At 48.8% G+C, this 27,999-nt stretch overlaps 2 protein-coding genes across 3 annotated transcripts in view; one reads left to right on the top strand and one right to left on the bottom strand.

Moving 5' to 3' along the window:
• PI4KA (phosphatidylinositol 4-kinase alpha) overlaps positions 1–13,522 on the bottom strand; it is a 93,984-nt gene extending 80,462 nt beyond the window's left edge. Inside the window, exons 1-7 of one of the 2 annotated variants that reach the window (XM_064168770.1) lie at positions 13,310–13,522; positions 6,986–7,102; positions 5,758–5,851; positions 4,530–4,618; positions 3,436–3,508; positions 2,859–3,118; positions 416–482 (exon numbers count right to left, since the gene is read on the bottom strand). In XM_064168770.1, coding sequence (XP_064024840.1) covers positions 416–482; positions 2,859–3,118; positions 3,436–3,508; positions 4,530–4,618; positions 5,758–5,851; positions 6,986–7,102; positions 13,310–13,522 — 913 coding nt within the window. The remainder of the gene's footprint in view (positions 1–415; positions 483–2,858; positions 3,119–3,435; positions 3,509–4,529; positions 4,619–5,757; positions 5,852–6,985; positions 7,103–13,309) is intronic. The other variant, XM_064168771.1, reaches the window with a different exon arrangement.
• A 205-nt stretch (positions 13,523–13,727) lies between these two features.
• SNAP29 (synaptosome associated protein 29) lies at positions 13,728–26,561 on the top strand. The gene is made up of 5 exons (XM_064168482.1): positions 13,728–14,203; positions 15,728–15,924; positions 17,724–17,809; positions 18,763–18,867; positions 22,523–26,561. The coding sequence occupies exons 1-5, from the start codon at positions 13,982–13,984 to the stop codon at positions 22,678–22,680; spliced, it is 768 nt and encodes a 255-aa protein (XP_064024552.1). The 5' UTR covers positions 13,728–13,981; the 3' UTR covers positions 22,681–26,561.
• Positions 26,562–27,999: the final 1,438 nt, after the last annotated feature.

The raw sequence follows: 27,999 nt of genomic DNA, 5'->3' as shown, positions 1-27,999 counted from the left end.
ACTGGATATTAGGATTTTTTTTCCCAGCAAGAGTGGTCAGGCATTGGAATGTGCTGTCCAGGGAGGTGGTGGAGTCACCTACCCTGGATGCGTTTAGAACTTATGATATGGTGCTTGGGGACATTGATTAGGGTGAACCTTGTAGAGTTGGGATTCTGGTTGGACTTGGTGATCCTGAGGGGCTTTTCCAACCTGACTGCTTCTGTGAACTGATCCTGCAAACTACTGCTGCTAGTAATAAACTTCTGCTGTCTTTCTCTTCCTGATTTTTTTTGAGTCCTAGAAGCCAACATGCCAGAGAATTATTGTAAGGGGGGCAGATACAAAAGGCTCAAAAGGATTTTTGGCTTTCAATTTCCTATAAATAGCAACAAAATGCTCACATGCTACACTGCTCCTCTGCAAAATAACTTACCTTCAAAGTAATGAATTGCAGATCCTCCAGGAGAGCTGGGAGGGGGAACCCCACGTTCAGGACTAACCTGAAACACCACACAAAAGCCAGAACTTAAAAACTATCCATGAAACATTAAAAAAAGGAAATATCACCTTCCAAAGGATGGTTCATACACCTGAAGCAACACTGAAGGGTGCATGCGTGGGCAGAGGCCAAGGGGATGAGATTTAAGAAGGCCAAGTGCAGGGTTCTGCACTTTGGCCACAACAACCCCAAGCAGCACTACAGGCTGGAGACTGAGTGGCTGAGAGCAGCCAGCAGGAAAGGGACCTGGGGGTACTGATAGAGAGTAGGCTGAAGATGAGCCAGCAGTGTGCCCAGGTGGCCAAGAGAGCCAATGGCATCCTGGCCTGCATCAGGAATAGTGTGGCCAACAGGACAAGGGAGGTTATTCTGCCCCTGGACTCAGCTCTGGTCAGGCCACACCTCGAGTGCTGTGTCCAGTTCTGGGCTCCTCAATTCAAGAGAGATGTTGAGGTGCTGGAAGGTGTCCAGAGAAGGGCAACAAAGCTGGTGAGGGGCCTGGAACACAAACCCTATGAGGAGAGGCTGAGGGAGTTGGGGTTGTTTAGCCTGGAGAAGAGGAGGCTCAGGGCAGAGCTCATTGCTGTCTACAACTACCTGAAGGGAGGCTGTAGCCAGGTGGGGTTGGGCTCTTCTCCCAGGCAACCAGCAACAGAACAAGGGGACACAGTCTCAAGTTGTGCCGGGGTAGGTATAGGCTGGATGTTAGGAGGAAGTTCTTTCCAGAGAGAGTGATTGGCATTGGAATGGGCTGCCCAGGGAGGTGGTGGAGTCAGCATCCCTGGAGGTGTTGAAGCAACGCCTGGATGAGGCACTTAGTGCCATGGTCTGGTTGACTGGCTAGAGCTGGGGGATAGGTTGGACTGGATGATCTTGGAGGTCTCTTCCAACCTGCTTGATTCTATGATTCTATGGGCTAACAGCTCAATGCCAGACAAACCTGGAAGGCTTTCAAAAAGCTAGATCAGTGCTCCTGACTGCAGGGAAGAGATCAGAATGGTGGTTCCTGGACTGCATGTAACACAGCTAATAATCACCTGTGGTTCCAAAACCACCATCTGAATCCATTCTTGCCCTAAGGCAAAAACATCTACAGCTCCTGGAGAAACCAGTGTGAGCTCAGCACTTCTGAACACTTCAGCCATTAAGTGGCAGCATCCCAAACACTCAGCTACAGACTGCAAAGCTTTTTCATGAGAATCCCACCAGAAATAGGATTTGGCAGCTGCTGTGTGTTAAGACTTACTACCATGGTTGTTGCTTTAGCTGTCACCCATTGTTCTGTAGCTCAGAAGTAGTGACATCATTTAGCAACTCAACTGCAGACCCAAATAAAGATTCATAAATCCTAAAAGGTTTGGGTTGGCAGGGTCCTCCAAAGGTTACCCAGTCCAACCCCACTGCAGTCACCAGGGACATCCTCAACTAGATAAGGCTGCTCAGAGCCTTGTCAAGCCCTGCCTTGAGTGTCTCCAGGGATGGGGTCTCAATTACCTCCCTGGGCAATGTGTTACAGTGTCCCAGCACCCTCATAGCTCAGTTCCTAACATCCAATTCAAATCTGCTCTTCTCTAATTTCAAACCATTGCACCTGGTCCTGTCCCTGCAGGTCTTTGAAACAGTCTCTCCGCAGCCTTCTTGTAGCCTCCTTCAGGTACTGGAAAGGACATTGTGAGCTCTCCTCTCCATGCTGACCAACTCCAGCTCTCTCAGCCTGTCCTCACAGCAGAGGTGTTTCAGCCCCCAATCATTTTCATGGCCCTCCTCTGGACTTGTTCCATCAGGTCCATGGGCACTGAGGGCACTGAATCTCTGTATCCAGTCAAACAATGTGATAAGAGACTGTTTGGACAGTTAAAGGTGCCTTAACTACTCCACCAAGTCTGTGAAGTAAGGATCACAAAGTCACAGTATGTTAAGGGTGGGAAGGGACTTCCATAGATCACTGAGTCCAACCCTCCTGCCAGAGCAGGAGCAGAGAACCCAGTGCAGGTGGCACAGGAACACATCCAGACAGGGCTGGAAAGGCTCCAGAGAAGGAGACTCCACAACCTCTCAGGGCAACCTTTGCCATCTCTCCATGACCCTTACAGTCGAGAAGGTCTTCCACATGTTGAGGAGGAACTTCCTGTCCTGTGTTGTGCTTCCCACTGCTCCTTGTCCTATCACAGGGGACAACTGAGCAGAGGCTGTCCCCTTTCTCTGGACTCCCAGCCCTTAGATATTTATAAACATTGATCAGATCCCCTCTAAGTCTTCTCTTCACCAGACCACAAAGCCCCAGGTCCCTCAGCCTCTCCTCACGGGGTAGTGCTCCAGATCCTTAAGCATCTTTGTAGCCCTAAGCACTGACCACCACAGAGCAAGTCACACCAACCTGAGAGATGCTGGACACACTGCTAGTCTTTCTCTTTAGCGTTCCTTCCTGGCAAACAGTGAGCAGAGAACTGGGCAGGATGGATCTGAAATCATTAAAGGATCGTCGGCGAATTCCTTCAAGCTCTTCTGGAACTCTCAGGGCATGTGGAGGGAGTTTTGGGAAGAGCTTTGAGAGGAGAGCCTCCTCGGAATTGCTGTAGCGCCCGAAGGCCCGGGAAATGCCCAGCAGGCAGGGCACTGCATACTTGCATAAGTACTCTGCAAAAGACAAACACCTGTCACAGCAGAGCCACAGCAGCTCACAACTGCCTCTTCCTTCAACGTGCTGCCGCCGCTTGGCTGCACTGTTTCAGCCCAGCTTGCCTTAGGTTTATCTGTGCAAGCAGAGTTAAAACTAGGAAGGCATTGCAAATCGATACACTTCTGCTTCCAAGTTCAGCAGTCAGCAACAAACAGAACAAATAAGTGCTAAGGGAAGTGGAAAGCAAAAGCTGCTCAGACTTCCTGATGATTAGAAAACACAGGAGAAGTTCACAGGGCAGGAATTACGAAGAGAGCAACGATTTTAACAGTACCTTTGTCATGCATTTGTGGGGTCTGGCACATTCCCAACAGGAACTGCATTACTTGTAGAATGGCATCCAAAATCTAAAGTAATCAAGAGAGAGATGCAAAAATACCTTGAGTGAAGAGAGTTCCTTTTCTTATCCCAGCTCCCTACAACAAATGGAACTTGCAAACATGATCATAAGCACCTCTGTAAACAAGACGTTTTATACTGCTGTGTGACTAAGCCTAGAGTGCCCTGACTCACAGCTGCTTCTGGCAAGGCTGCAGCAAGCAGTTAGCTGTGCATGCTAGCAGAATAAAACTGCAGCAGTCCTTATCTCAGTATCAAAACCTGAGTTCTGAAGCTCAGGGCTCAGCAGCTGCCATTCTCTGACACCTAAGGGAAACAGCAGACAGGTAACTCTCTCCTGGGTAATTGATTAATAATTAACACATGCAAAATAACACAACAGCACACCCTGAAACTGTCAATCCTCTTTGCAAGAAAGGAAGCTGCTGCGGTGTCCTGTTCACAGGATCACAGATCACAGGATATTAGGGGTTGGAAGGGACCCAAGGAGATCGTTCAGTCCAACCCCCTGCCAGAGCAGGACAATGCTATCCAACACAGATCACAGAGGAACACATCCAGACAGGCCTTGAAAGGCTCCAGAGAAGAAGACTCCACAACCTCTCTGGGAAGCCCGTTCCAGTGCTCTGTGACCCTTACAATAAAGAAGTTCCCCCTTGTGTTGAGGCAGAACCTCTTTTGCTGCAGCTTACACCCATTGCTCCTTGTCCTGTCCCAAGCAGCAGTGAGCAGAGCCTGTTCCCCCCTCCTGGCAGCCTTCAGATACTTATAAACATTTATCAAATCCCCTCTCAGTCTTCTCTTCACCAGACTGAGCAGCCCCAGGTCCTTCAGCCTCTCCTCATCAGCCATGCCCTCCTGTCCCCTCATCATCCTCCTAGCCCTCCGCTGGATCCCCTCCAGCACATCCCTGTCCCTCTTCAACTGGGGAGCCCAAAACTGAACACAGTATTCAAGATGAGGTTCTCTGGACGTTTGTCACTACTGCAGCACTGGGGACTGCAAGAGTACAACCAAACTCAACTCTACCTGCTCTCTGAGAGACGCATCCCTGTAAGCAACGTCTGACAGCAACGTTACCAAGCAGAAGCTGAAGTTTTCTGCAACTGGAAGCAAGCCTGCAAAGTAACAAGAAAGAAATCAAGCCCTGAGCGTTGCTAGGGAGACTCAACTTAGATAAAACAAGTGATAATAAAACCTAAGACAGGAGTGACTCTTACATCACAAACAAACATCCTACAAACAAAACTCAAGTACACTCTAACCACCTCCGTTTGAGTTTGAAATGTCACAGAAGTTATTTGAACAAGACAGTTAAAAACCAACCAACCCAGGCCTTCCAGGGATTGGAAAATAAATAATGCTTTGTAACAGCCCCTCTGAAAAAATATTCCTGGATTCATTTAAAGAGATATTAAGAGAACAAGAAATCACAGAATCATGGAATCAAGCAGGTTGGAAGAGACTTCCAAGCTCACCCAGCCCAACCTAGCGCCCAGCCCCATCCAACCAACCAGACCATGGCACTAAGTGCCTCATCCAGGCTTTGCTTCAACACTTCCAGGGACAGTGACTCCACCACCTCCCTGGGCAGCCCATTCCAACGCCAATCACTTTCTCTGGCAACAACTTCTTCTCAACACGCAGCCTGAGCCTGCTCTGGCACAACTTCAGGCTGTGTCCCCTTGTTCTGGTGCTGGTTGCCTGGCAGAAGAGCCCAACCCCACCTGGCTATAGCCTCCCTTCAGGTAGCTGTAGACAGCAACGAGCTCTGCCCTGAGCCTCCTCTTCTCTAGGATACACACACACCCCCAGCTCCCTCAGCCTCTCCTCTCAGGGCTGTGCTCCAGGCCCCTCACCAGCTTCGTCACCCTTCTCTGGACACCTTCCAGTTTCTCAGTGAAGTGGTCTAAATAGCAACTAAGCATCAAAGCTCAAAGCAGGGCAAACAGATCTCAGGTTGCACTCCTCTGCTCCAACCACTACACAATCCTGCTCCAATTTAGTAACTAAATGGATTGAGTGTAGAATTATTTGGAAAGTGCAATTTACCACAGAGCTGTCAAGCAAAGCAGCTGGGAGCTATTCAACTTCCTCTGTGCTTCTAAAGAAAATCAATATTAAAGTCTGTTGAGTCAGGAATTAAGAACCCAGCAGGACCTATCACCTCTCCTTGTACCATGCTCTGAGTGACCTTTGTGATGTCTACTTCCAGGTTGGCATTCCATGAGGATTATCTCACAACCCCAAACCTCACCTCTGCCTTTCCGTGCATTGCTTTCTTCGATCCATTGGACTTTGGGAAGGCCCTTCAGAAGTCGGAGGAGGTAAGGAACCACATTATCCTTGTGCTAGAGATGAAAAGACTCTATTTACCAGGGAGAAGACAAGCTGAACTCCATCACAGACATGGAATGACAACATCAGCTGCACACAGAAGTCCTGAATATTGCAAAATTGATTTTGACACAGGCAAAGGAAAGGAAAGCAGCAGAGTGCTACAAATGCAGGTCTGGGATTCCAGGCTCATTCTCTAACAGTTAGAGGGAAAAAAAGTTCCAGAACAGTAACCCCAAACAATTTATTAGTCTACTGCAAGGTCACAAAACAATTTGAAGGCAGCCAGAAATTCAGTGCCTGTCCCAGTTCAGTCCATGTGATCCATCCCATGGCCTTATGCAAGCCACTTAAGGCATCTGTGCAAGGCTTCAGCTGCCTCATCTGCAAATCAAAGCATGGCACTTGCCTTCCACACAGAGTTGGATAAATTAATACTAACTGTTGGCTTTGAAAACATCACTAAAATGCTGAAAACTGTGACCACAGCTGCCTTGAACTTCTTACCACAAAATCCTGCAAAAAGCACAATGCTAATCACATGCACAGTAAACAGATTCTGAGCAGGATGAAATTCAGGCCTGATGCAAAAATGCAGCAAGACCGAAAATCTTGGTGAGGTCCAGTGACTTTGGTCCTAGGACATCCCTTCCTCTGCACCCAACACTACCACACCCAGAGCTGGAAGGGAGGGAGGAAAACCAGCTTGTCATAAACAGGCTGGCAGGCACAGAAGGCAAGTCCCTATGGCAATGCAGCCTGTGTGCACTACTTGTCTCTTTATCCTGGCTGGTGCCAGGCATGAAAGAGCCAAGCACAAACCTGATGTTCAGGAGTGTGCTGTCATTTAGGTGCATCTGGGGAAGAACACCATACAACCCACCTGGTTTGAGCAAATCCTTTCCTTTGCCATCTTAAGCTATGACAACCAAAAACCAGGACAGCAGTTGGGCTGTGGCAGTGCCACGACTACTGTCTGTCACTCATCAGTGCTGCCCTGATTTCTTCGTGCTCTCCTGCCTGCAGCCATCTGTTACCCATGACATTTTGGTTTATTTTTATGAAGAGTCTTCATTCTCTGAACAACTAAACTTGAACTCATCCAAAATCTGCCAAATGGAACAGAGTGAGTCCAGTGGGAGCAATACCTGCAGGTCAGATTCGATTAGAAAGATTCCCAAAGCAATAACAGCATCTCTGCGACGTTCGTCTAACTGGAAGATGCCATGGAAATCCACTGGGCACATGCAGAGCAGTTTCTGTACCTGAAAAACAGCAGAGGGAAAGAACACTGGAGCAAGACTGAGGAGCCAAAACAACCCAAGGGAACAAGGAAAGGCCACCCACACCCTGAGCTGCATCGTAACCGTGACCAGCAGAATCAGAGGTGATTGTGCCTCTCTGCTTTGCTGAGACTCCCTCTGCAGCACTGCCTCCAGTTCTCGGGCCTCTAAGACATGGAACTGCTGGAGAAGGACCAGGAGGCCATCAAGATGATCAGAGAGCTGGAGAACCTCTGCTATGGAGATAGGCTGGGGAAGTTGAGGCTGTGCAGCCTGCAGAAGAAAAGGCTCCAGACAGACCTTAGAGCAGCCTTCATGTATTGAAGGGGGTGAGAGGGGAGGGACTTTTGACAAGAGCTGGGAGTGACAAGACAAGTGGGAATGGATTGAAGTTGAGAGAGAGGAGATTTTGACTGGAGATTAGGAAGCAATTCCTTAGAGTGAGGGTGGTGAGACAGCAAAGCAGGTTGCCCAGGGAGGCTGCAGATGCCTGTGGTTGGTTAGGAACGTTCCCTCCCCCCCACTACTGACATGTACCAGACCAACTCAGACATCCTGGAAGTAAGCTGAAGCTATATTTTACAGCATGGCAACGTTCACAGGCTCATATACACAATACATTTACAAGTATTTGCAATTAGAAACAAGACAGAAATCCAAGCTCCCTCCCAGACAAAGGAAACTGCCCAGACAGGACTCAAAGCTGCCCTCTCTACCCTCTCTACTTTCCCAGGCAGACAAACAAAACCAACCAGCAGCACTGCAGAACAGAGCTGGACAAAGTGTTTGTGTTTTGGCTTTTTATCCCTCTCAGCAAACTAATGAATGATACAGACTTGATCATTGTGTTATTTTTACAACCAATGATCTAATTTCTCTCATTAAATATTCCAATTAGCCTCAAACCAGCACAATGCCCTCTCCCTGCAGGTGTTCAAGGCCAGGTTAGAGGAGGCCTTGAGCAGCCTGGGCTGGTGGGAGGTGTCCTTGCCCGTGGCAGAGGGTTGGAACTGGATGGCCTTTAAGGCCCCTTCCATCCCAAACTGTTATCTGATTCTATGAAGAACAGCACAGGTGTTAAAAGCCTTCCAAAACTCCACCAGCAGACCTGAGGAAAGCGATGCCAATAGCCCCCAGCTTCTCTCCAGAGAGCAGAAGCAGCTGGCACAGCCATGCCCCACAGCACACCGAGCAGCAGCCCCAGGGGACGCTAAAACAACTGCAAACACTTTCACAAGCTGACAGGTTGTGGTTTCCAAGGCTCATCCTGGCCTCCTGTGCTCGATGTGGACAGCAGTCCTTCCATCTGCTGGCAGACAGACAGCCACATTACCCTCCTCTAGTCACCAACCCTAATGAGAGCATCTAAGGGCCACAAAAGCAATGGATGGCTGAAACTAGAGGAAGAAAGAAAAATCTCAAGGCAGTTAAAGGTTTGGTTTTCAACATTCAACCAAGCTGTTTGGTTTGTCCTGGTTTTGGCTGGGACAGAGCTCATTTTCTTCCCAGTAGCTGGTTCAGTGCCCTGGTTTGGACAGAGCATGAGAACAATGCTGATAACACGCTGATGGTTTCAGCTGTTGCTAAGCAGTGTTTACACTAAGCCAAGGACTTTTCAGCTTCTCAAGCCCTGCCAGCCAGGAGGATGGGGATGCCCATGAAGTTGGGAGGGAACACAGCCAAGACAGCTGACTCAAACAGGCCAAAGGAATACTCTGCATGGTGTGATGTCATGCCCAGCACAAACTGTGGGAGCTGGCTGGGAGGGGCAGATGGCTGCTCGGGGATCGGCTGAGCATTAGTCAGTGGGTGCTGAGCAGCTGCACTGAGCATCACTTCTCTGTCTTTGAGGTTATTTCATTCTCTGTTACCTTCCTTTTTTCACTGCTATTGTTACATTTTTATTTCAATTATTCAATTGTTCTGATCACAACCCAAGAGTTTTACTTGTTTTCCATTCTCAACCCCATCCCACCAGGGGAAGGGAGGAGCTGTGTGGTGCATAGCTGCCAGCAGGGAGCCCTGGAGCAGGCTGCCCAGAGAGGCTGTGGAGTTGCCTTCTTTGGAGACTTTCAGAACCTGCCTGGATGTGTTCCTGTGTGACCTACTCTAGGTAATCCTGCTCTGGCAGTGGGGTTGGACTGGAATGATCTCTAGAGGTCCCTTCCAACCCCTAACATTCTGTGATTGTCACAGAGAATCATAGAATCAACCAGGTTGGCAGAGACCTCCAAGATCATCTAGTCAAACCTATCATCCAGTCCTATCCAATCAACTAGACCATAGACTGTTACGGGCTGGAAGGGACCTTGAAAGCTCATCTGGTCCAGCCCCCCAGCCAGAGCAGGATCACCTAGAGGCAGTCACAGGAACACATCCAGATGGTTCTTATACATCTCCACAAAGGCAGACTCCACAACCTCCCTGGGCAGCCCATTCTAGTGCACCCTCACAGTGAAAAAATTCCTCCTCAGGTCCACATGGAATCTCCAATTTGTCAACTTCCACCCACTGCCCCTTGTCCTGTCATTGGGCATCACTGAGAGGAGGCTGGCTCCAGCCTCCTGGCACTCACCTTGCACATCTGTAGAAACATGAATGAGGTCACCCCTTAGTCTCCTCTCCAAGCCAAAAAGATCATAGTACTAAGTGCCTCATCCAGGCTTTGCTTCAACACCTCCAGAGATGGGCACTCCACCACCTCCCTGGGCAGCCCATTCCAATGCCAAACACTCTCTCTGCCAAAAATTTCCCCCCAACACCCAACCTGAGCTCATTCGTTCATCCCTTGGCACCACAAAACCTTCTTTCCACTGATTCATTGGGTATTTTGGATGTGCAGGCTCAATTCCTGGGAACAGAACCCCAGGTGGATGGAGTTTTAGTTACAGCTGCACCAATGCCTTCTTCATGTACATTACTGAACTGCTACTTAGCTGAGTACAACTTTTGTTCACATCCTTTTAACAACACAGATTCAGTTGTCAAAACTATTATTTTCTGACTACTTCTCACCTCACTCCATATCCAGCAAACACACAGCTAAAGGCCTGGAACACAAACCCCATGAGCAGAGGCTGAGGGAGCTGGGAATGTGCAGCCTGCAGAAGAGGAGGCTCAGGGCAGAGCTCATTGCTGTGTACAACTACCTGAAGGGAGGCTGTCCACAACTACCTGAAGGGAGGACACAGCCTCAGGCTGTGCCAGGGGAGATTTAGGCTTGAGGTGAGGAGAAAGTTCTTCCCTGAGAGAGTCATTGGACACTGGAATGGGCTGCCCGGGGAGGTGGTGGAGTCGCCGTCCCTGGGGCACTTCAAGGCAAGGTTGGACGTGGCACCATGGTCTGGCCTTGAGCTCTGTGGTAAAGGGTTGGACTTGATGATCTGTGAGGTCTCTTCCAACCCTGTTGATACTATGATACTATGTAGCCAGGTGAGGGTTGGTCTCTTCTCCCAGGCACCCAGCAACAGAACAAGGGGACACAGTCTCAAGCTGTGCCAGAGGAGGTCTAGGCTGGATGTTAGGAGGAAGTTCTTCAGAGAGAGAGTGATTGGCATTGGAATGGGCTGCCCAGGGAGGTGGTGGAGTCACTGTCCCTGGAGGTGTTGAAGCAAAGCCTGGCTGGGGCACTTAGTGCCATGGTCTGGTTGATTGGCCAGGGCTGGGCGCTAGGTTGGGCTGGCTGAGCTTGGAGGTCTCTTCCCACCTGGTAGACTCTATGATTCTAAAGAGTATATCAAAACTCCCAAGTACTTTGTTTTCTTATGGAAATATTAAGAAGGGGAAAATGCATCAAGGATGTTGTCTTTTCATAGATCACCTTGATATTAATAAATACTACCTAAAAACTGCTGTCATAATACACACCCAAGTGTGACTGACCTCTGTTTCAGTGTCAACCTACTTCCTGTTTAGATAGCTCCATAAACAATCTGCCTTGAAATTTCCAAACCATGAAACTATTTCTCTAGAGGATTAGAAGAATTTACTGGATGCTCAGTGGAATTTAAGATCCTGCTCTCCTTAGAACTGCCAGACCTGAAACACAACACAAATAATCCTCTTAACTCAAAAGAGAAGAAAAAAAGTACAGCAGAGGAAATGGGAATCTTGGAAGGTCACTTCTGGGGTCTGTGCTCCACATCAGGATTGGGTTTGAAGCAACATGAGTCGCCATCCCTGAGGGTGTGGAAGCAAAGCCTTGGATGGGGCACTTAGTGCCACGGTCTAATTGACTGGATAGGGCTGGGGGATAGATTGGGCTGGGTGAGCCTGGGAGGTCCCAGCAGCAGAACAAGGGGATACAGTCTCAAGTTGTGCCAGGAGAGGAATAGGCTTGATATTAGGAGGAAGTTCTTCCCAGAGAGATTGCCACTGGAATGGGCTGCTGAGGGAGGTGGTGGAGTGCCCATCCCTGGAGGCGTTGAAGCAAAGCCTGGATGGGGCACTTAGTGCCATGATCTTTTTAGCTTGGAGAGGAGACTAAGGGGTGACCTCATTCATGTTTCTACAGTTGTGCAGGGTGAGTGCCAGGAGGCTGGAGTCAGCCTCTTCTCAGTGACGCCCAGTGACAGGACAAGGGGCAGTGGGTGGAAGCTCAGACATAGGAGGACTTCATTGCTGTCTACAACTACCTGAAGGAAGACTGTAGCCAGGTGGGGGTTGGTCTCTTCTCCCAAGCAACCAGCAACAGAACAAAGGGACACAGTCCCACGTTGTGTCACGAGAGGTCTAGGCTGGATGTTAGGAGGAAGTTCTTCCCAGAGAGAGTGATTGGCATTGGAATGGGCTGCCCAGGGAGGTGGTGGAGTCCCCATCCCTGGAGGTGTTCAAGATAAGCCTGCATGAGGGCACTTAGTGCCATGGTCTGGTTGACTGGCTAGGGCTGAGTGATAGCTTGGACAGGATGAGCTTGGAGGTCTCTTTCAACCTGGCTGATTCCATGAATAACTGTAGCTAGATTGAATTGTTAATGTCATTTAACTCTCCTGTAGCCTCTCAAATGGAAAGTAAACAAAGAAATAAAAACTTCCTGCATATTAGTGAACCACCAGGGCTTAAAAACCTCACTCACAACTGGGACATCAGACCAGTGGTAGATTTCCAGAGCAAGAAGCAAGAAAAGAAGCCTGCAACAGCTGGCCAAGAACAAGCACTAGTTCTGGTCAGCACAGAGCTGTGCTTCTGAACAACCGAGTCACCTTTCAGTGCCTCAGGAGGCAACCTCAGCCACTTTGTGCTCGGAGAAGCCACCTCCTGCACCTCCTCGCTGCCCACCTCTCTGCTCGGCGGCAGCAGATCTGAGCACACCGGGTGGTGCATGCCAGCTGCGGAGACACCCGAGGGGAGCGGCTCAGTCGGAGCTCCCCTGTCCGGTTTCACATCCTGCAGGGGTTCGTTTCGACCAGGCACATTTTACCTTGAGCTGACTGCAGCGCTTGGATTTAACCAGATAGGCAAAGCAACCAGGTCCAATTAGGCTCAGCCTAATTGTGCCTCTAAGGACCGTGTACCAGGGGTTCCAGGGCTGAGCAGCCGCTGCCGGGTCCCACATTCCTCCCGAGGACACGGGCGGCTGCTCCGCCGGCGCGTCCCGTCACGATGGCAGCTCTGGGTCGGGGTGGGCCATGCAAGCCCAGAAGCTCCCACGCACGCCGCCAGGGTGGGAGCCCACTCCCGACGCCCCAGGCCAGCCCGCGCTGAGGGGCACAGCATCCTCTGGGCACAGAGGTGTGCTAGCGCTGGCCTCCCGCGGGCACAGCGCCACGGGGCCACAGCAGAAGCCCGCGGGCACGCATGCTGGCTCTGTCCCGCTCCCCACGCGTGTCACAGGTCCCAACGCACAACAGCACCAACTGAGTGGCCCAGACACCCCCACCTCACGCAGGGCCATGACCCACCACCCTCGGCGTCCACGCCTCGCAAATACTCCCTAGAGACAAGGCCCCACGGCCCCCACGATGCCGACCCTTCCACGCAGACTCCTCTGGTGACGCACACGCAGCGCCTCTCTGCCCCACAGACACGCGTCCCCCACGCGTGACAGCCTCGCAGCCCCGGCAGGCACAGCCCTCGCAGGCGCAGCCCTCCACCTATGACACTACCACTGTCTCCCTCCAGGCGCAGTCCCCACGGGAGACGACCCCTCCCACCCTCCCCACAGCCGGGGCCGCGCCGGACGCCCCTCACCTTCTCCAGCGGCGCCGGGTTCTGCACGGCCAGCGACCGCGCCAGCGACAGCACCGTGTTGAAGTAGAAGCCGCGCGCGGTACCGGCGCCGCTCCCTCGCCCCGCGCCCGCGGAGGGAACCGCGGCCGGGGGTGCCGCGGGGGTGGCCGCCGCGGCCGCCGTCGCAGCCGTCGCAGCAGCAGCCGCCGCCGCCGCGACCGCCGCGGCCGCCATGTTGCGGGGGAAGTGAGGGCAGCGCCGGCGGCCGCCACCCGCCCCGCCCCGCGCCGCTTCCCGCGGGAGCGCGAAGATGGCAGCGCCCGCAGCGGCTTCGCTGCCGCCGGCTGCCCGCTCCTCCTCCCGCCGCTGCCCTGCCTCCCTCCCTGCCGCACCGCCCTACGAGCGGCCTTGCTTGGCTTGGCTTAGCCCAGCCCAGCCGCCGCCTCGGTCCCTTCCAGCCTATCCTGCAGGGCTCTCCGCGCTCGCCCCGCCCGGGGACGGGAAGGCGCTCGGCGCTTCCGCCCACAGGCCGCGCCGGGCGGAAGCAGCGGAGCGGAGCAGGCAGGGTTCGGGGGCGAGCGGTGGGACAGGCCCGGCCGTGCTTGGCCGTTGTGAAGAGCTGAGGGTGAAGGCGCAGCCTCCTTGAGGCGCTTACCGCAGACGCATCCTTCGCTACCCGCTGTCGGCGGCACAATGTCGGCCCACCCGAGGAGCTACAACCCCTTCGCCGAAGAGGAAGAGGAGGAGGAGGTGTCGTCGTGGTCGGCGAAGGGCAGCGGTGAGGCGGGCTTGGCCGACCGGCAGCGGTACCTGCAACAGGAGGTGCTGCGCCGCTCCGCCGCCACCGTCGACAGCACTGCCCGCTCCCTCTCGCTCCTCTACGAGTCGGAGCAGATCGGCGTGGCCGCCTCCGAGGTGGGTCGCGGCCCCGCGGGGCAGCGCAGCGCAGCGCAGCTCGGGGGACGTGGAGCGAACCGAGATCAGAGCCTTCTCCCGCTGCGGTGTAGCACCGAGGGGCTGCCCTGCGCCTCCGCCTCCAGCGAGGAGCGGCCGGCTTGAACTCGAGGAGAGGCATCCTGTTTGCCTTGGTTTTTTCCCCCGAAAGCTGCTCGAAACGTGGGGATTTAGAGTTCCTCATTGTATCGGGGCAGTGTCCCTCTTGTCACCGCAGCCTGCTTTTCTGGGTGCAGAAGTTTTGGTTTTCACGGGCAAAAACTCGCAGTTAGATCCTCCCTACCTGTGTACCACCGAGCCTGGGACTCGCGTTTTCACCTGCCTTTAGCAATTCTGACTAAGCCTTGTTGGTGGCATTAGTGCCTGGTCTCCAGCGGTTTGCTCGGGTAGACAAAGAGCCAACTTTGGGTTAGTTGTTTGTGTTGTGCTCCCTTCATCCCGATTAATCATTTCCTTCATTCTTTGGGCCTCCTTTCAGAACAGACTTTACTCAGAGGCATAGCTCATAAAGGTCTTGTCCCCTGTGTCACCTGCTAATGGGATGTTTCCTTGCATGTCGGTAACGTGGTTGCCTGAATTAACCCGAGAGCATCCACAGGCTGCATGCAGCAGATGCTTATGCTGAAGATGGCTCTTGGTGGCGCTTCTGCAAACTTGTGGACCTGTGATTTGTTCGTCCAGAAGAAACACAAATGAGGAACCAAGAGTTTAGGCTTAACGCGGGGCTTGAAGTGTCTGTGTTTACTGCTTTGGGGGAAGGGGGAAGAATTGCCTGGAGTTTGGAGAGAATATGAGCATGAGTTCTTTGTTTTGCATTACTGATAGCTGCAGGCAGAATCCATCTTTCCATCACTTTGGGATTGTGGCTATGCTGCTGAATGGGCAAAACAAAGTAATTGTGTGGGTCAAAATATTTGCGTCTTGCACCATTAACGTTAGCTAAAAGCAGTATGAAGAAGGATTCCAGCAGGATGAAGAAATTCTGTTTGCCTTCATTTCCATTGGTTTTCCTGTTCCTAAAATAGCCAGGAACATCCCAGTGATGTGGAAATAGAGTCCCTTCCCAATGAATGTGTGCATCATGACTACCAGGGGTTCTGCTTGCTCATTTTCCTGCCAGAAACCGTTGCATTTTCACTGTAGCACCCATCTGGTGCCACACTTATTCCATCAAGAAGAAATACAAATGTCAAGCTGATGAAAGGGCAGCAGAGACTGTTCCTGGCTGCTGCTTGTAATAGGTGTCAGGAACCCGGCATTGCATGGCAATGAGGATTTTATAGCTGGTAATGCTGTGGCTGACTACCAGCTCTTGAGTGAAATGTCCTGGAGGAAGAGGCGTGAGTGAAGAAGCTGTATGCCTTTAGAAAGACTCTACACAGATGAGGGAGCCCTGTTATTTTTTCTTTAGAATGCTGTTAAGTGTTTGATGTTTCAGTTTATCTTGGCTTGACTGGCCTCTCTTTTTCTGTCCTTATCTGTTAGGAGCTGGTACGTCAAGGAGAGGCGCTGAAGCGCACGGAACAGATGGTAGATAAAATGGAGCAGGACTTGAAGACTAGTCAGAAGCACATAAATAGCATTAAGAGTGTTTGGGGGGGCTTGGTAAACTACTTCAAAGCCAAACCTCCAGAGAACAAGCCAGAGCAGAATGGAACCCCTGAATATTCTGCTAACACAAGGTGAGTAAAGGAAACATTTCACATGGGACTTCTCTCCTGACAGCATCTCTGAAGTGCCACCAAAACTTCAGAACTTAAGATTCTGTCCAGCAATCTGCTGGCAGGATGTCTAGCTCCCTTTTCCTGAGAAAAACAGTTCTGCCTTTAGTTATGTTTGTAGTAATAAGAATAACTTTGTGGGAAGTTAATTCAAATTGTTACACAGAATGACACAAGAAATTCTTCAGAGTCTCTGGAATTATCCTGCCTGCTGCAGTCGTAGCAGGAAACCCTGATTTGTAGCACTGACAGGCTTTCAGTTCAGTAGTGTCTGTATGCCTCTAGCTTCTGTTAAAAGCTGTACATAAAAAACAACTGCTGTGAAGTTGCTATCTTACAGTACCTGAGAGATGTACATAAAGCCTGCTAATGCTGCATGGGCTGATTTCCTCCTTCCCTTCCTGCTCCCTCTGTCACTAGAGGAAAGCGGTAGGCTGCCTCCAGGAAGGTACAGTTTTGGTTTTGATGTCAAAGTTTCCATGGGCTATTTTCAGCACTAGAGCAACCACTTCTGCTTTCACTGAAGACCGATACCAGTAGTTCATTTTAGAAGAATATTATGGGTCAGGTCTAACATATTTGCAGGGGTTTTGTATAAACTTGATACATGTTCGTAGGATCACAGGATGTCAGGGGTTGGAAGGGACCCAAGGAGATCATCGAGTCCAACCCCCCTGCCAGAGCAGGACAATCCTATCTAACACAGAGCACATCCAGACAGGCCTTGAAAGGCTCCAGAGAAGGAGACTCCACAACCTCCCTGGGGAGCCTGTTCCAGTGCTCTGTGACCCTTATAGTAAAGAAGTTCCCCCTTGTGTTGAGGCAGAACCTCTTGTGCTGCAATTTACACCCACTACTCCTTGTCCTGTCCCAGGGAGCAGTGAGCAGAGCCTGTCCCCCCCTCCTGGCAGCCCTCAGATACTTATAAACATTTATCAAATCCCCTCTCAGTCTTCTTTTCTCCAGGCTAAAAAGCCCCAGGTCTCTCAGCCTCTCCTCATTAGCCATGCCCTCCTGTCCGCTAATCCTCCTCCTAGCCCTCTGCTGGGCCCTTTCAAGCAGATCCCTGTCCCTGTGCAACTGGGGAGCCCAAAACTGAAGGCAGTATTCAAGATGAGGTCTCACCAGGGCAGAGTAGAGGGGGAGTAGAAACTCCCTGGATCTGCTGGACACTCTCCTAATACACCCCAGGATCCCATTGGTCTTCTAGGCCACAAGGGCACATTGCTGTGCCATGGGGAACTTGTTAGCCACCAGTACCCCCAGGTCCCTGTCCACAGGGCTGCTCTCCAGCACATCACCTCCCAGCCTGTACTGGTGCAGTTTGTTATTCCTCCCCAGATACAGGACTCTGCACTTGTCCTTGTTGAACTTCATCTGGTTCCTCTGTGCCCAGCTGTCAGACTGTCCAGGTCTCTCTGGATGGCAGCACAGCCTTTGGCTGTCTCAGCCAAGCCTCCCAGCTTGGTGTCATCAGCAAACTTGCTGAGCAGACTCTGTCTGTGCCCTCATCAATGTCATTGATGAAGATGTTGAACAGGACTGGCCCCAGCACTGACTCCTGGGGGACACCACTGGTCACAGCTCTTCAGCTGGACCTGGCACCATTGATCACCACCCTCTGAACTCTATCTTGCAACCAGTTCCTAACCCACCTCACTGTCTGCCTTTCCATCCCACACTTCCTCAGCTTGCTCACAGATTCAGAAGGAGGCCTGCAGTCCCTAGGAATGATTTCTTCTTGCTCTCTTTATTACCAGATTAAAAGAAGCAATGCTGTCTAGTAAAGAACAAGAGTCAAAATACCAGGAAAGTCACCCAAACTTAAGGAGGCTGGATAATTCAGGTTTGTTAACTTTATCTTACACTGAATGTCTGCCATCAGTGTGGGGCAAACTTGCAGAGTGGTGAATGCAGAGACCCTTCAGCTGACCCAGGTGCTGACTTACACTGCTGCCTACTGTCTGCAGATCTGGATCTCAGCCTTTGTGGTTTTGAATTCCACAGGATTGTTTCCCCTAAGACTCTTATACCCATCCTGAAGACATAATTTTTCAAGTTACTTTTTTTACTTGGGTACAGATTTTATTTAGCTGTTTTGGGGGAGTTGGGGGTTATACTAAAGGCTTTAAAACCATCCAGTGCTTATATTTGCAGCAGAGTACAGCCAAGAATGCATGCAGTGTGCAGGTAGCCTTGTCAAATGATCAGAGGTTCTCGTACTATCATTTGTCATTGTTTTCTGATGTTTTCTTTGTTATTTCAAACGTGGGCTATAACCTTTCTTGCTGAAGTCACTACTTGGTTCAAGCAAGGAAACAGACAGCGTTTGGTTATTTAGTGAAGTCAGAGGGAGAACGCAGCTGGGTGTGTTTAGGGTTGTAGTTCTGCAAGTAAATAAACGGGTTTTGGCTTTGTTGGTCTCTGTTCCGCTCCACACAACATGAACAATCTGCCCAGCAGAGGGCAGAAAGAACTCTCTGGTGGCTTCACCTGGGGACACGGATTGCTTGTACAAGTTACCAAGCTGCCTGCTTTGTTGGTTGCATGGCTGGTTTGGGGTTTTGTTTTTTCTCGCTGCTGCCTAGTGGAACTACAAAAGGCAGCCCAAAAGAAGATAATTGTAGCTTAATAACTGTTCACCTTGAGAGGTGCTCTGTAGATAGTGGTGCTGGGATGCTTTGGATGGTTCTGCTAAAAGGTTATGTGATTACCTGACAGCAAGCCTTCTAAAAGTTTAAAGCCTCTTCTTGCTTGCTCTTTTACTATATAATATTCTGTATTTGAAATTCTCAACAGACAATGATTTTGGCAAAGCAGATTCAGTGTCCTCAGTGCAGAGAGACTCCTACCCGAAGAACCAACATCTACGAGCTTACCACCAGAAAATCGATAACAACTTAGGTGAGTGAGATGAGTGAAGTTATCTGATGGGAAACAGTTTCCAGGTTTTGGTTCATAAGGCAGAGAAAATGATTAAGCAACTCATTGCCAAGAAAACTCTGGGTTTGTTCAGTTAATATGTGAAATTTGAATAGATTTTTTTTGAATTAACTAAAATACAAAAGAACATCTTTTGTTAAACCCCAAACTGCTTGGGTTCTGCATCTCAAAACCATCTACATGGCAGAATCCAAACTTTGGATTGAAACATGCATTATTTGGATGGCTATGGGTCATCTACTTGCAAATATTGGTAACCAATCTTAGAAATGCATTTCAGGTGAAACCAGCTAGAAACAAAGCAGCTGGGATACCTGGAATGGTATAAATCTGCTGAGAAGCTGTTGGCAACTACACGTCAACTCTTCTGCAATATGCTTGTGATTTAAGAATAGTTGGATTTTGAACTGTCCTTAAGCAAAGAGACCAGGAAAAAAAAGCCTGCACCAGAAGCATGAATCCTCTTACATCATAGAATCAATCATAGAATCAACCAGGTTGGAAGAGACCTCCAAGATCATCCAGTCCAACCTAGCACCCAGCCCTAGCCAGTCAACCAGACCACGGCACCAAGTGCCTCATCCAGTCTTTTCTTGAACACCTCCAGGGATGGTGACTCCACCACCTCCCTGGGCAGCCCATTCCAATGGGAAATCACTCTCTCTGCCAACAACTTCCTCCTAACATCCAGCCTATACTTTCCCCAGCACAACTTGAGACTGTGTCCCCTTGTTCTGTTGCTGCTTGCCTGGGAGAAGAGCCCAACCCCACCTGGCTACATCTTCCCTTCAGGTAGTTGTAGACAGCAATGAGGTCACCCCTGAGCCTCCTCTTCTCCAGGCTGCACAACCCCAGCTCCCTCAGCCTCTCCTCATAGGGTTTGTGTTCCAGGCCCCTCACCAGCTTTGTTGCCCTTCTCTGGGCACCTTCCAGCACCTCAACATCTCTCTTGAATTGAGGAGCCCAGAACTGGACACAGCACTCAAGGTGTGGCCTGACCAATGTTGAGTACAGGGGCAGAATAACCTCCCTTGTCCTACTGGCCACACTGTTCCTGATGCAGGCCAGGATGCCATTGGCTCCCTTGGCCACTTGGGCACACTGCTGGCTCATTTTCAGCCTACTATCTACCAGTACCCCCAGGTCCCTTTCTTCCTGTCTGCTCTCAGCCACTCTGTCCCCAGCCTGTAGTGCTGCTTGGGGTTGTTGTGGACAAAGTGCAGAACCCTGCACTTGGCCCTCTTAAATCTCATCCCATTGGCCTCTGCCCACCCATCCAGCCTGTCCAGGTCCCTCTGCAGGGCTCTCCTACCTTCCAGCAGATCAACACCTGCTCCTAGCTTGGTGTCATCTGCAAACTTACTGATGCAGGACTCAGTCCCCTCATCCAGATCATCAATAGAGATGTTGAAGAGGACTAGGCCCAGCACTGACCCGTGGGGAACACCGCTAATGACTGGCTGCCACTCTTCCCAGGTGTGAATGCTTGCAAATCTCTGTCGTTTGAATGGGGAAATGGTGCTGTAATGGCACCACAGTGCTGCCATTCAAGACATGAAAACGTTTCTTTGAGTGAAGTATCACTGGCACAAGCAGGGTTATCCCTTAAGCAGGTACTAGTATTATTAATAAAGAAACACTGCTTCAAATTGACATCCAGATTACAGCAGTATGGCTGCTCACCACCTCTCTTAAAGCTTGCCACTGAAACAGGTTCAACTTGCTAACTGAGAGCAAAGCTCAGATACTCACATACCTGAGCCAGCAGTGTGCCCAGGTGGCCAAGAGAGCCAGTGGTATCCTGGACTGCATCAGGAATGGTGTGGTCAGCAGGAGCAGGGAGGTCATTCTGCCCCTGTACTCTGCACTGGTTAGACCACACCTTGAGTCCTGTGTTCAGTTCTGGGCCCCCCAGTTTAGGAGGGACATTGAGATGCTTGAGCATGTCCAGAGAAGGGCAACGAGGCTGGGGAGAGGCCTTGAGCACAGCCCTATGAGGAGAGGCTGAGGGAGCTGGGATTGGTTAGCCTGGAGAAGAGGAGGCTCAGGAGAGACCTTATTGCTGTCTACAACTACCTGAGGGGAGGTTGTGGCCAGGAGGAGGTTGCTCTCTTCTCTCAGGTGGCCAGCACCAGAACAAGAGGGCACAGCCTCAAGGTGCACCAGGGGAGATTTAGGCTGGAGGTGAGGAGAAAGTTCTTCCCTGAGAGAGTCATTGGACACTGGAATGGGCTGCCCAGGGAGGTGGTGGAGTCACCGTCCCTGGAGCTGTTCAAGGCAGGACTGGACGTGGCACTTGGTGCCATGGTCTAGCCTTGAGCTGTGTGGTAAAGGGTTGGACTTGATGATCTATGAGGTCTCTTCCAACCTTGGTGATACTGTGATACTCAACTGCACATCATTTTGCACAGCTGTGGTTTTGGAATAAACACATTTTGCATCAAATAGAATTGAAATGCACTAAATATTTAATTTGTGCATTTGCTGCATTTCTTTTCCTGCTTCCCCAAACTGTTCAACTGATTTTTCTCTTTCTTTGTTCTGTGGTATCTATACAAAGTGCCTCTTTGCTTATATGTGTCAACTTTTAGCTGACCTAGAAAGAAGAGATTGGAAAGAAATCTGAAAGGAGCAGATCAAAGAGGAACAGTCAAGCATAGAGTTAGTGGAAGTACATTTGTTCTACTCCCAAGCCATGCAAAACTCACCAGCCTCAGAAGCACTTTTGTGGCAAGCATGCAATAAAGTAGTTTCCTTGTAGGCAAATCAGAAAATCCAGAAATGGGATTTTTCCCATCTAGGTTAAATATCTTAACTGCTTAAATCTTCAATGTGTTGACAATATGCCTGCAAGAAGCTGATTAAAAACCAAGTGAAGTAGTGTGGTTCAGCCTAGAGAAGACTCCAGGGGGACATTAGAGCTGCCTTCCAATACCTGAAGGGATCCTACAGGAGAGAGACTTTTCATAAGGGAGTCTAGCAACAGGATAAGAGGAAATGGTTTGAAGCTGATTTAGACTGGATCTTAAGAAGTTGTTTGGTATGAGATGGTTCCACCTCAACACAAGGGGGAACTTCTTTACCGTAAGGGTCACAGAGCACTGGTGGTGGAATCTCCTTCTCTGGAGCAATTCAGGGCCTATCTGGATGTGTTCCTGTGTGACCTGAGCTAGACTGTATGGACCTGCTATGGGAGGGTGGTTGAGACTGTCTTTGGGTCCCTTCCAGCCCTTGACATCCTGTGAGCCTGTGATGAGGATGGTAAGACTCTGGAATAGTTTGCCCAAGGAGGCTGTGGATGCCTTCTCTCTGGCGGGTGTTCAGTTCCAGGTTGGAGGAGGCCTGCAGCCATCTGAGTCTAGTTGAGAGGCATCCCAAGCCATGGCAAGGGCGTTGGAGTAGATGATCTCAGGTCCCTTCCAACTAAAGTCATTCTATGAGTAGAAATGTTTAAATATCAGTGCTTCCACTCCTGGAGAAGAACACTCAGGCTGGAGCAGATGCAACTAACATTTTCTAGCCCAGGCTGTTGCAGACGAGAGAATCCTGATGGTGTCTGTTTAACAGTGTGCTTTATACTGCCTTGATTCCTTATGGCCCCTCTCTTCATTGACAGATGAGATGTCTTCTGGGTTGAGTCGTCTGAAGAACCTAGCTCTTGGTCTGCAGACAGAGATAGATGAGCAGGATGAAATGCTGGATCGGCTGACCAGGAAAGTAGAGACGCTGGACGTCAACATTAAAAGCACTGACAAGAAAGTCCGACAACTTTAGAGGATTTGTAGACATTCTCTTGTCCAGCATCAGCTCTTCTTGGATGTCTCCTCTCAACCAGGCCTTTAAAAAGTCCTGGACAATATCTGCTGGGTTTTGGTTGGGATTTTTTTTGTCTGACATGTTATTGGTCTTGCTGTCATTAAATGCATAACTCTCAGTGCAGCATAATACCTTCAACTTCTTCTTGATGTACAGTGAGTAAAACCTCCCAGCACTTGGAAATGCCTGGGGCTGGAAGCCCTGTGCTCAGCTGTCCAACTCAGAGTCACCTGCTGGGAGGAGTTTGCCATCTGCAGAGCTTCAGTGTCCTTGGCCTGCTCTGATATAAAACGTAACTGCATTTTTACCTCTGTTTTGAGCAGGGGGCAGGGGGAACAGAATGTGCTGTGTGTTGTTCAGAACCAATGTTGCTAATTCTGTCTACCTGCAGCTGTTTTAAATTCTGAAAAAGATGCTGATTTCCAGCTGGAAAAATCATTTGAAGTGAGCATTCTCTGGTACTTCTGGGGCTTAAGGAACAAACTCTTCTGTGGAAGCTGTAGAATACCAAGGGTGTTGTGCAATAATGATAATATCCTGTGCATGTTCCTTTCCCTAAGTTGACTTTTAGCCAAATGGTTGATCCACAAATTGTGGGGTTTATGTTTGGGTCACTAAATGGTATCTCCTTTCCAGTATTCTCTGCAGGTAGTGTTGACTGACAGTGGCTCAAAAAGTTTGGGTAACAAAACCAGGACTTAAATGTTTTATTTTCTGCCCTTTTCTGGCTTGTTCCCTTAGATGGCTGTTTGAAAAACAGCAGCTGTGTTAGAAAGGAGGAATTGGGCTGATAGTGCCCAAACAGACCATGGGAGATTGGGTTTTAACATTTACTTCCAAAGAGGCTGAGGGTTGAGCAGATGCTGTGTTGTCCTGGGTCATGTGGCTGCTTTTAAGACACTCAGGTGTGTGTGGTTCACACACTTCTGCTTCACCTCAGTGGGTATGAAAAGTTCTAGCACATGAAGAAAAGCTCCAAATGTGTTTTGAGTTTTCCAGCTAGAAGCTGACCCTTCCAATTTGTTTCGTTCTTATTTTTGTTCTTCTGCAGAACAAAATACAATTCTGCCTCAGCCTAATAGAACAATGAGAACTTGGTGTCTGCCTTGAAGTTCTTTTGGTTTGGAGAGGCTGAGGGACCTGTGTCAATATTGCAACCCTCCCTATCACAAGCGGCAATGGGTGGCTCAGAGCAGATCCTTGCTTTTGTAAGCTGGTGCCGCATTATCTTGTGAGTTAAAGGAAGACCTTGGTGTTTAGGGCTATCAAGCTTGTGTCCTTCATTCACACCCTCTGCTGCTTCTTTTTTTCCCCAAGGCATTTGTTACCTTGAGCTCACTTGCTACAAAGCACACCCACTTGTTGAGGAGATAAAAGAAAGTTCAAGTCTCCTCTGTTTTACTGTGTCTGCTGAAAGTGCACTTGGAGACAGATCTATCACTCAAAGCTGCACTGCTTGCACATGGTGTTACATAACCAAAAAAAGCCTTCCTGGAATCATTAGCAAAGTAGAAATGTGAATTAGATTTTAGTAAGAACCTTTCTTTGCTTTTTAATTTTCACTTTGTGTCATTCCTGCTCATTTGAAACCATAACAAACTGTATTAACATGTATGTATCATCTAACTTTGAGTGTATCCCACGATTAATTCTGGCCTCCTCTCTTGGAATGTTTATGAGTTACATGATTTGATGTCTTGAGACAGTTGATACATTTCTTTAGTAAATGATACAGTCATCAGCTTTCAAAATGTTAAGTACCTTGGTGAAGGGAAATTGGAATTTTGATGATACTTGGTTTAGTTTCTTAGTTGAGTTTCTGCTTTCATTAGAAAGACTTTTTCCTAATGCCAGTGCTGGTTAAGACTTGCATCTTAGAAAGGATACATTCATTCTCTCCAGAACAGAGCACTGAAAAATTGCACAGTAATTAACTACACTTCTGAAGTGTGAAATCTGCCTTCACCTGTATGCAGCTATTTCACAGCTCCATTTTATCCAAAGTAAGACTTTGGATGAATGCTGAGACTTTCTGCATGAAGTTACAGCCAACAGATGGAAAATGCAGCTGGAGGATCTGACTGTGTTGTAATAGGAAATGTGGAGCTTGAATCTAAGCTAAAAATTAGCTGATCTAAGAGTGAAGTGTGCTGCCTCTCTGCTGGAAGCTAATTCCTTGTCTTCAATCTACATGTTTTCACCAAACAAACTCAACATTTTGGTCGACTGCTTGGTTGTATCAGCCTTACAAAACGTTTACTGCATCCTGGATATCTCTGATGCCTTCAAAACCACAGGCAGGCAAGGGGGATAAAAAATGAATCCCTGTTTCTGCTTTGAACACCTCATGGCCCTAGCAGCCTAGAAACCCAGGATCTCAGCCATGTGGAAATTAGACAGAGGTCTAACTTCCCACTTCTACCAGTCCTAGCCTCTGCCTCAGTGATGTATGTCTGTGCTTATGCCTTCCTGCTCTGTTATTTTTGGTTTGTGTTTGTGGGAGTTTGTTTTAATGGCCTTATTTTAAAGGATTGTTTCCCACACTGGGTTTCTTTTGTGGGGAATAAAAGTTTATGCGTGAGTATAACTGAATTTCAGCTGCAGACTGAATTCCCTGTCTCAGCTTTCATACAGATGCTTTATGCTGATAAAGAACTTGAGCCTAAGTAACATGAGACAAGACTCTCTTGTAAGAGCAATGCATTTTTGTGCTTCCTGCAGAAAGGGGAAATGTAAAGGGGGGAGGAAATCCCCACATCATATGATTTTTGCCTTTCCTGGAAATGTCATTTTGCATGTCTTATGAAGGACTTATTTCAGTAGCTTTTCTTACTGCTTCCTGAGATCAGGGTGTTATGTCTTGGATAACCTTGAAAAACCTGTGTAAGGTGTAGGAATTTCAGAAGAAACTGAATTTGCATTTAAATGCTGGCTTTGAGTTAAATGTATCTGCCTAAATACATTATGTTGGCATAGAAATCCCTATTGCAGCAAAATAACTCTGGTTAAGTTTATTACTGGCTTGAGTAGAAGTTTAATGTTAAGGTGAAAAGAAGGTAGCAAACAAAAAAAAGTAATATTTCAAGTCTTCTTTCTAAAAGGCTTAAAAGTCTTCCTGAAAGATTTTCTCACTTCTCCAAAGTTTGCTAAGAAATCTTGGAAGAGGTTTTAAAAGTTGGGAAGTAGCAAATCCTTTAGAACAAATATAAACTATACTCTGAAAACAGCAAGAAAAAAAAGAAAGCAAATGGGAATAAGCAGTGTCTGCTTGGTAGATTCTTAGGGGTATTTGATTATTTTATGTCTCCTGAGCACTGAATTAAATGCTGTAACAAATGACATGTAGCTGAGTGTTATGATGCACTATGAAGATTTGTTGCTGTGCTGAACTCTTAATTGTCTTGCTGAAACTGGTGTCAGGGCTGGCTTTCATGTGTGGAATTCATCTGAAATATTTTGCTGCCTGGTAGGTTTTGTGAAGTGATGTCATTTGTGAAATGGTGAAGTAGGAAGTACTTTTCCCACCACTCTGCCTTCTGAACAAACTCTTTTTTTTTAAGGTGTTTTTACAAGCATAATATCATCTAGAGGATATGTGTTCATTTTGACTTGGCAATACAGGGCACTTGATTTTCAGAATCACAGGCAGGGATTATTTGTGTCTATGTGTCTTTTTATTAGTATGTTAATTCTCTGCCCCTTTTGATACAAGACAAACTAAAATTAGCAGTTTCTTTTATTTAAACACTAAACTGGACTGTAGTTCAGCAGCTTAGGAGATGGAATGCAATGAGTATTGAATGGTAAGATGATCAATAAAGATGCTTACTGTTCCTGCAGAGGTGGTCTATTTATTTCCTCAGATTCTTTGGTTACTACTTCATTAGACAGTTCTTCAAAAAAGAGCTTTGGGGATGATGGTGGATGAGAAGCTGGACATGAGCCAACATTGTGTGCTTCAGCCCAGGCCAGTGGCATCCTGGGCTGCAGCAAAAGCACCGTGGCCAGCAGATGGAGAGAGGGAATGCTGCCCCTCTACACTGCACTGGTGAGACCTCACCTGCAGTCCTGTGTCCAGCTCTGGAGCCCTCGACATAGGAAGGACATGGACCTGATGGAGCAGGTCTACAAGCAGGCCACAAAAATGACCAGGAGGCCTCAGCCTGGGATTGTTCAGCCTGGAGAAGAGAAAGCTCCAGGGACACCTACTAGCAGCCTGCCAGTAGCTGAAGTAGGTCTGCAAGAAGGCTGCGAAGGAACTTTTTCCAAAGCCTTGCTGTGGTAGAACAAGAGTCAATGGTTTGCAATTAAAGAACAGATTTAGACTGGATGTGAGGAACAAGTTCTGCACCATGAGCGTGGTGGAACACCAGCACAGGTTGCCTAGGGAGGTAGTTGAGGTGCATCCCTGGAGAACCTCAAGGCGAGGCTCAGCAATCTGCTCTAGTGGAGGATGTCCCTGCTGACTACAGTGGGGTTGGACTGAATGAGGAGGTCCCTTCCAACCCAAACCATTCTATGATCCTTTCCCATTATAAGATCTGCATCTTTCTGCCTAAAAAATATTTAGGCTGCTAGCACCATAGCAGAGGAGACCTTTGAGCCATTTTATCTGCTTCATTGTGCATTGCTGTGTTCCAGGCTGTTGACATTTCCATTCCCAAAGCTGCACACAGCAGCCAGGTAGAAAACATCAGAGCATGCTGTGTTGCAAAAGGGAGAGAAGGAAGCTCTCTCCTAAATTATATGGTTGCAGTAATGGATTAAGTTTTATTGGTACATTCAGCAAGATCCAATGAACTAAAACTGAACTGCAACATTAAGCAAAGTGCAGGTGAGGAAACTGGCTTGTCAGGGTCCTGATATCAATGCATCAACCCTGTTAAGCTACAGAACAACTCTAGCATGCAACATACTGGCATTTGTGGCACATCAAAAGTAGCCTTGCTCTCAAAAGGCATGAAAATGGCCTTTTAGAAACAAAAGAGCATTAGTGGGTCTGCTTTTCTCACCCTAATTGTGTGGCAGAGTCATTCCTGTTGAACAAAAAAAAAGGTAACTGGAACCTTTGTGCTGAATTGCATCAGAAAACATTGACCAGAGCTTGTCATAGAATCACAGAATCAGGCAGGGTTGGAAGGAACCACAAAGATCATCCAGTTCCAACCCCCCTGCCATGGGCAGGGACACCCTACCCTAGATCATGCACATACTTCCTCCAAATGCTGGCTTCTATCAATCAGGGGAATACCTTTCCCTACCAATACTGTGTTCAGA

The sequence above is a fragment of the Pogoniulus pusillus genome, chromosome 30 (assembly GCF_015220805.1).
Source record: "Pogoniulus pusillus isolate bPogPus1 chromosome 30, bPogPus1.pri, whole genome shotgun sequence".
Classification (NCBI taxonomy): domain Eukaryota; kingdom Metazoa; phylum Chordata; class Aves; order Piciformes; family Lybiidae; genus Pogoniulus; species Pogoniulus pusillus.
The sequence above is the reverse complement of the archived record's forward strand: the minus strand, read 5'-3'. Positions and strand labels throughout refer to the sequence as shown.

What these genes read in the sequence shown, in the direction of transcription:
- SNAP29 (XM_064168482.1), top strand. Translation starts at nt 13,982, where the DNA reads ATGTCGGCCCACCCGAGGAGCTACAACCCCTTCGCCGAAGAGGAAGAG. An exon ending in GAATATTCTGCTAACACAAG is followed by an intron (nt 15,925 to 17,723) that starts GTGAGTAAAGGA and finishes CTTTATTACCAG; the next exon opens with ATTAAAAGAAGCAATGCTGT. An exon ending in GAAAATCGATAACAACTTAG is followed by an intron (nt 18,868 to 22,522) that starts GTGAGTGAGATG and finishes CTTCATTGACAG; the next exon opens with ATGAGATGTCTTCTGGGTTG.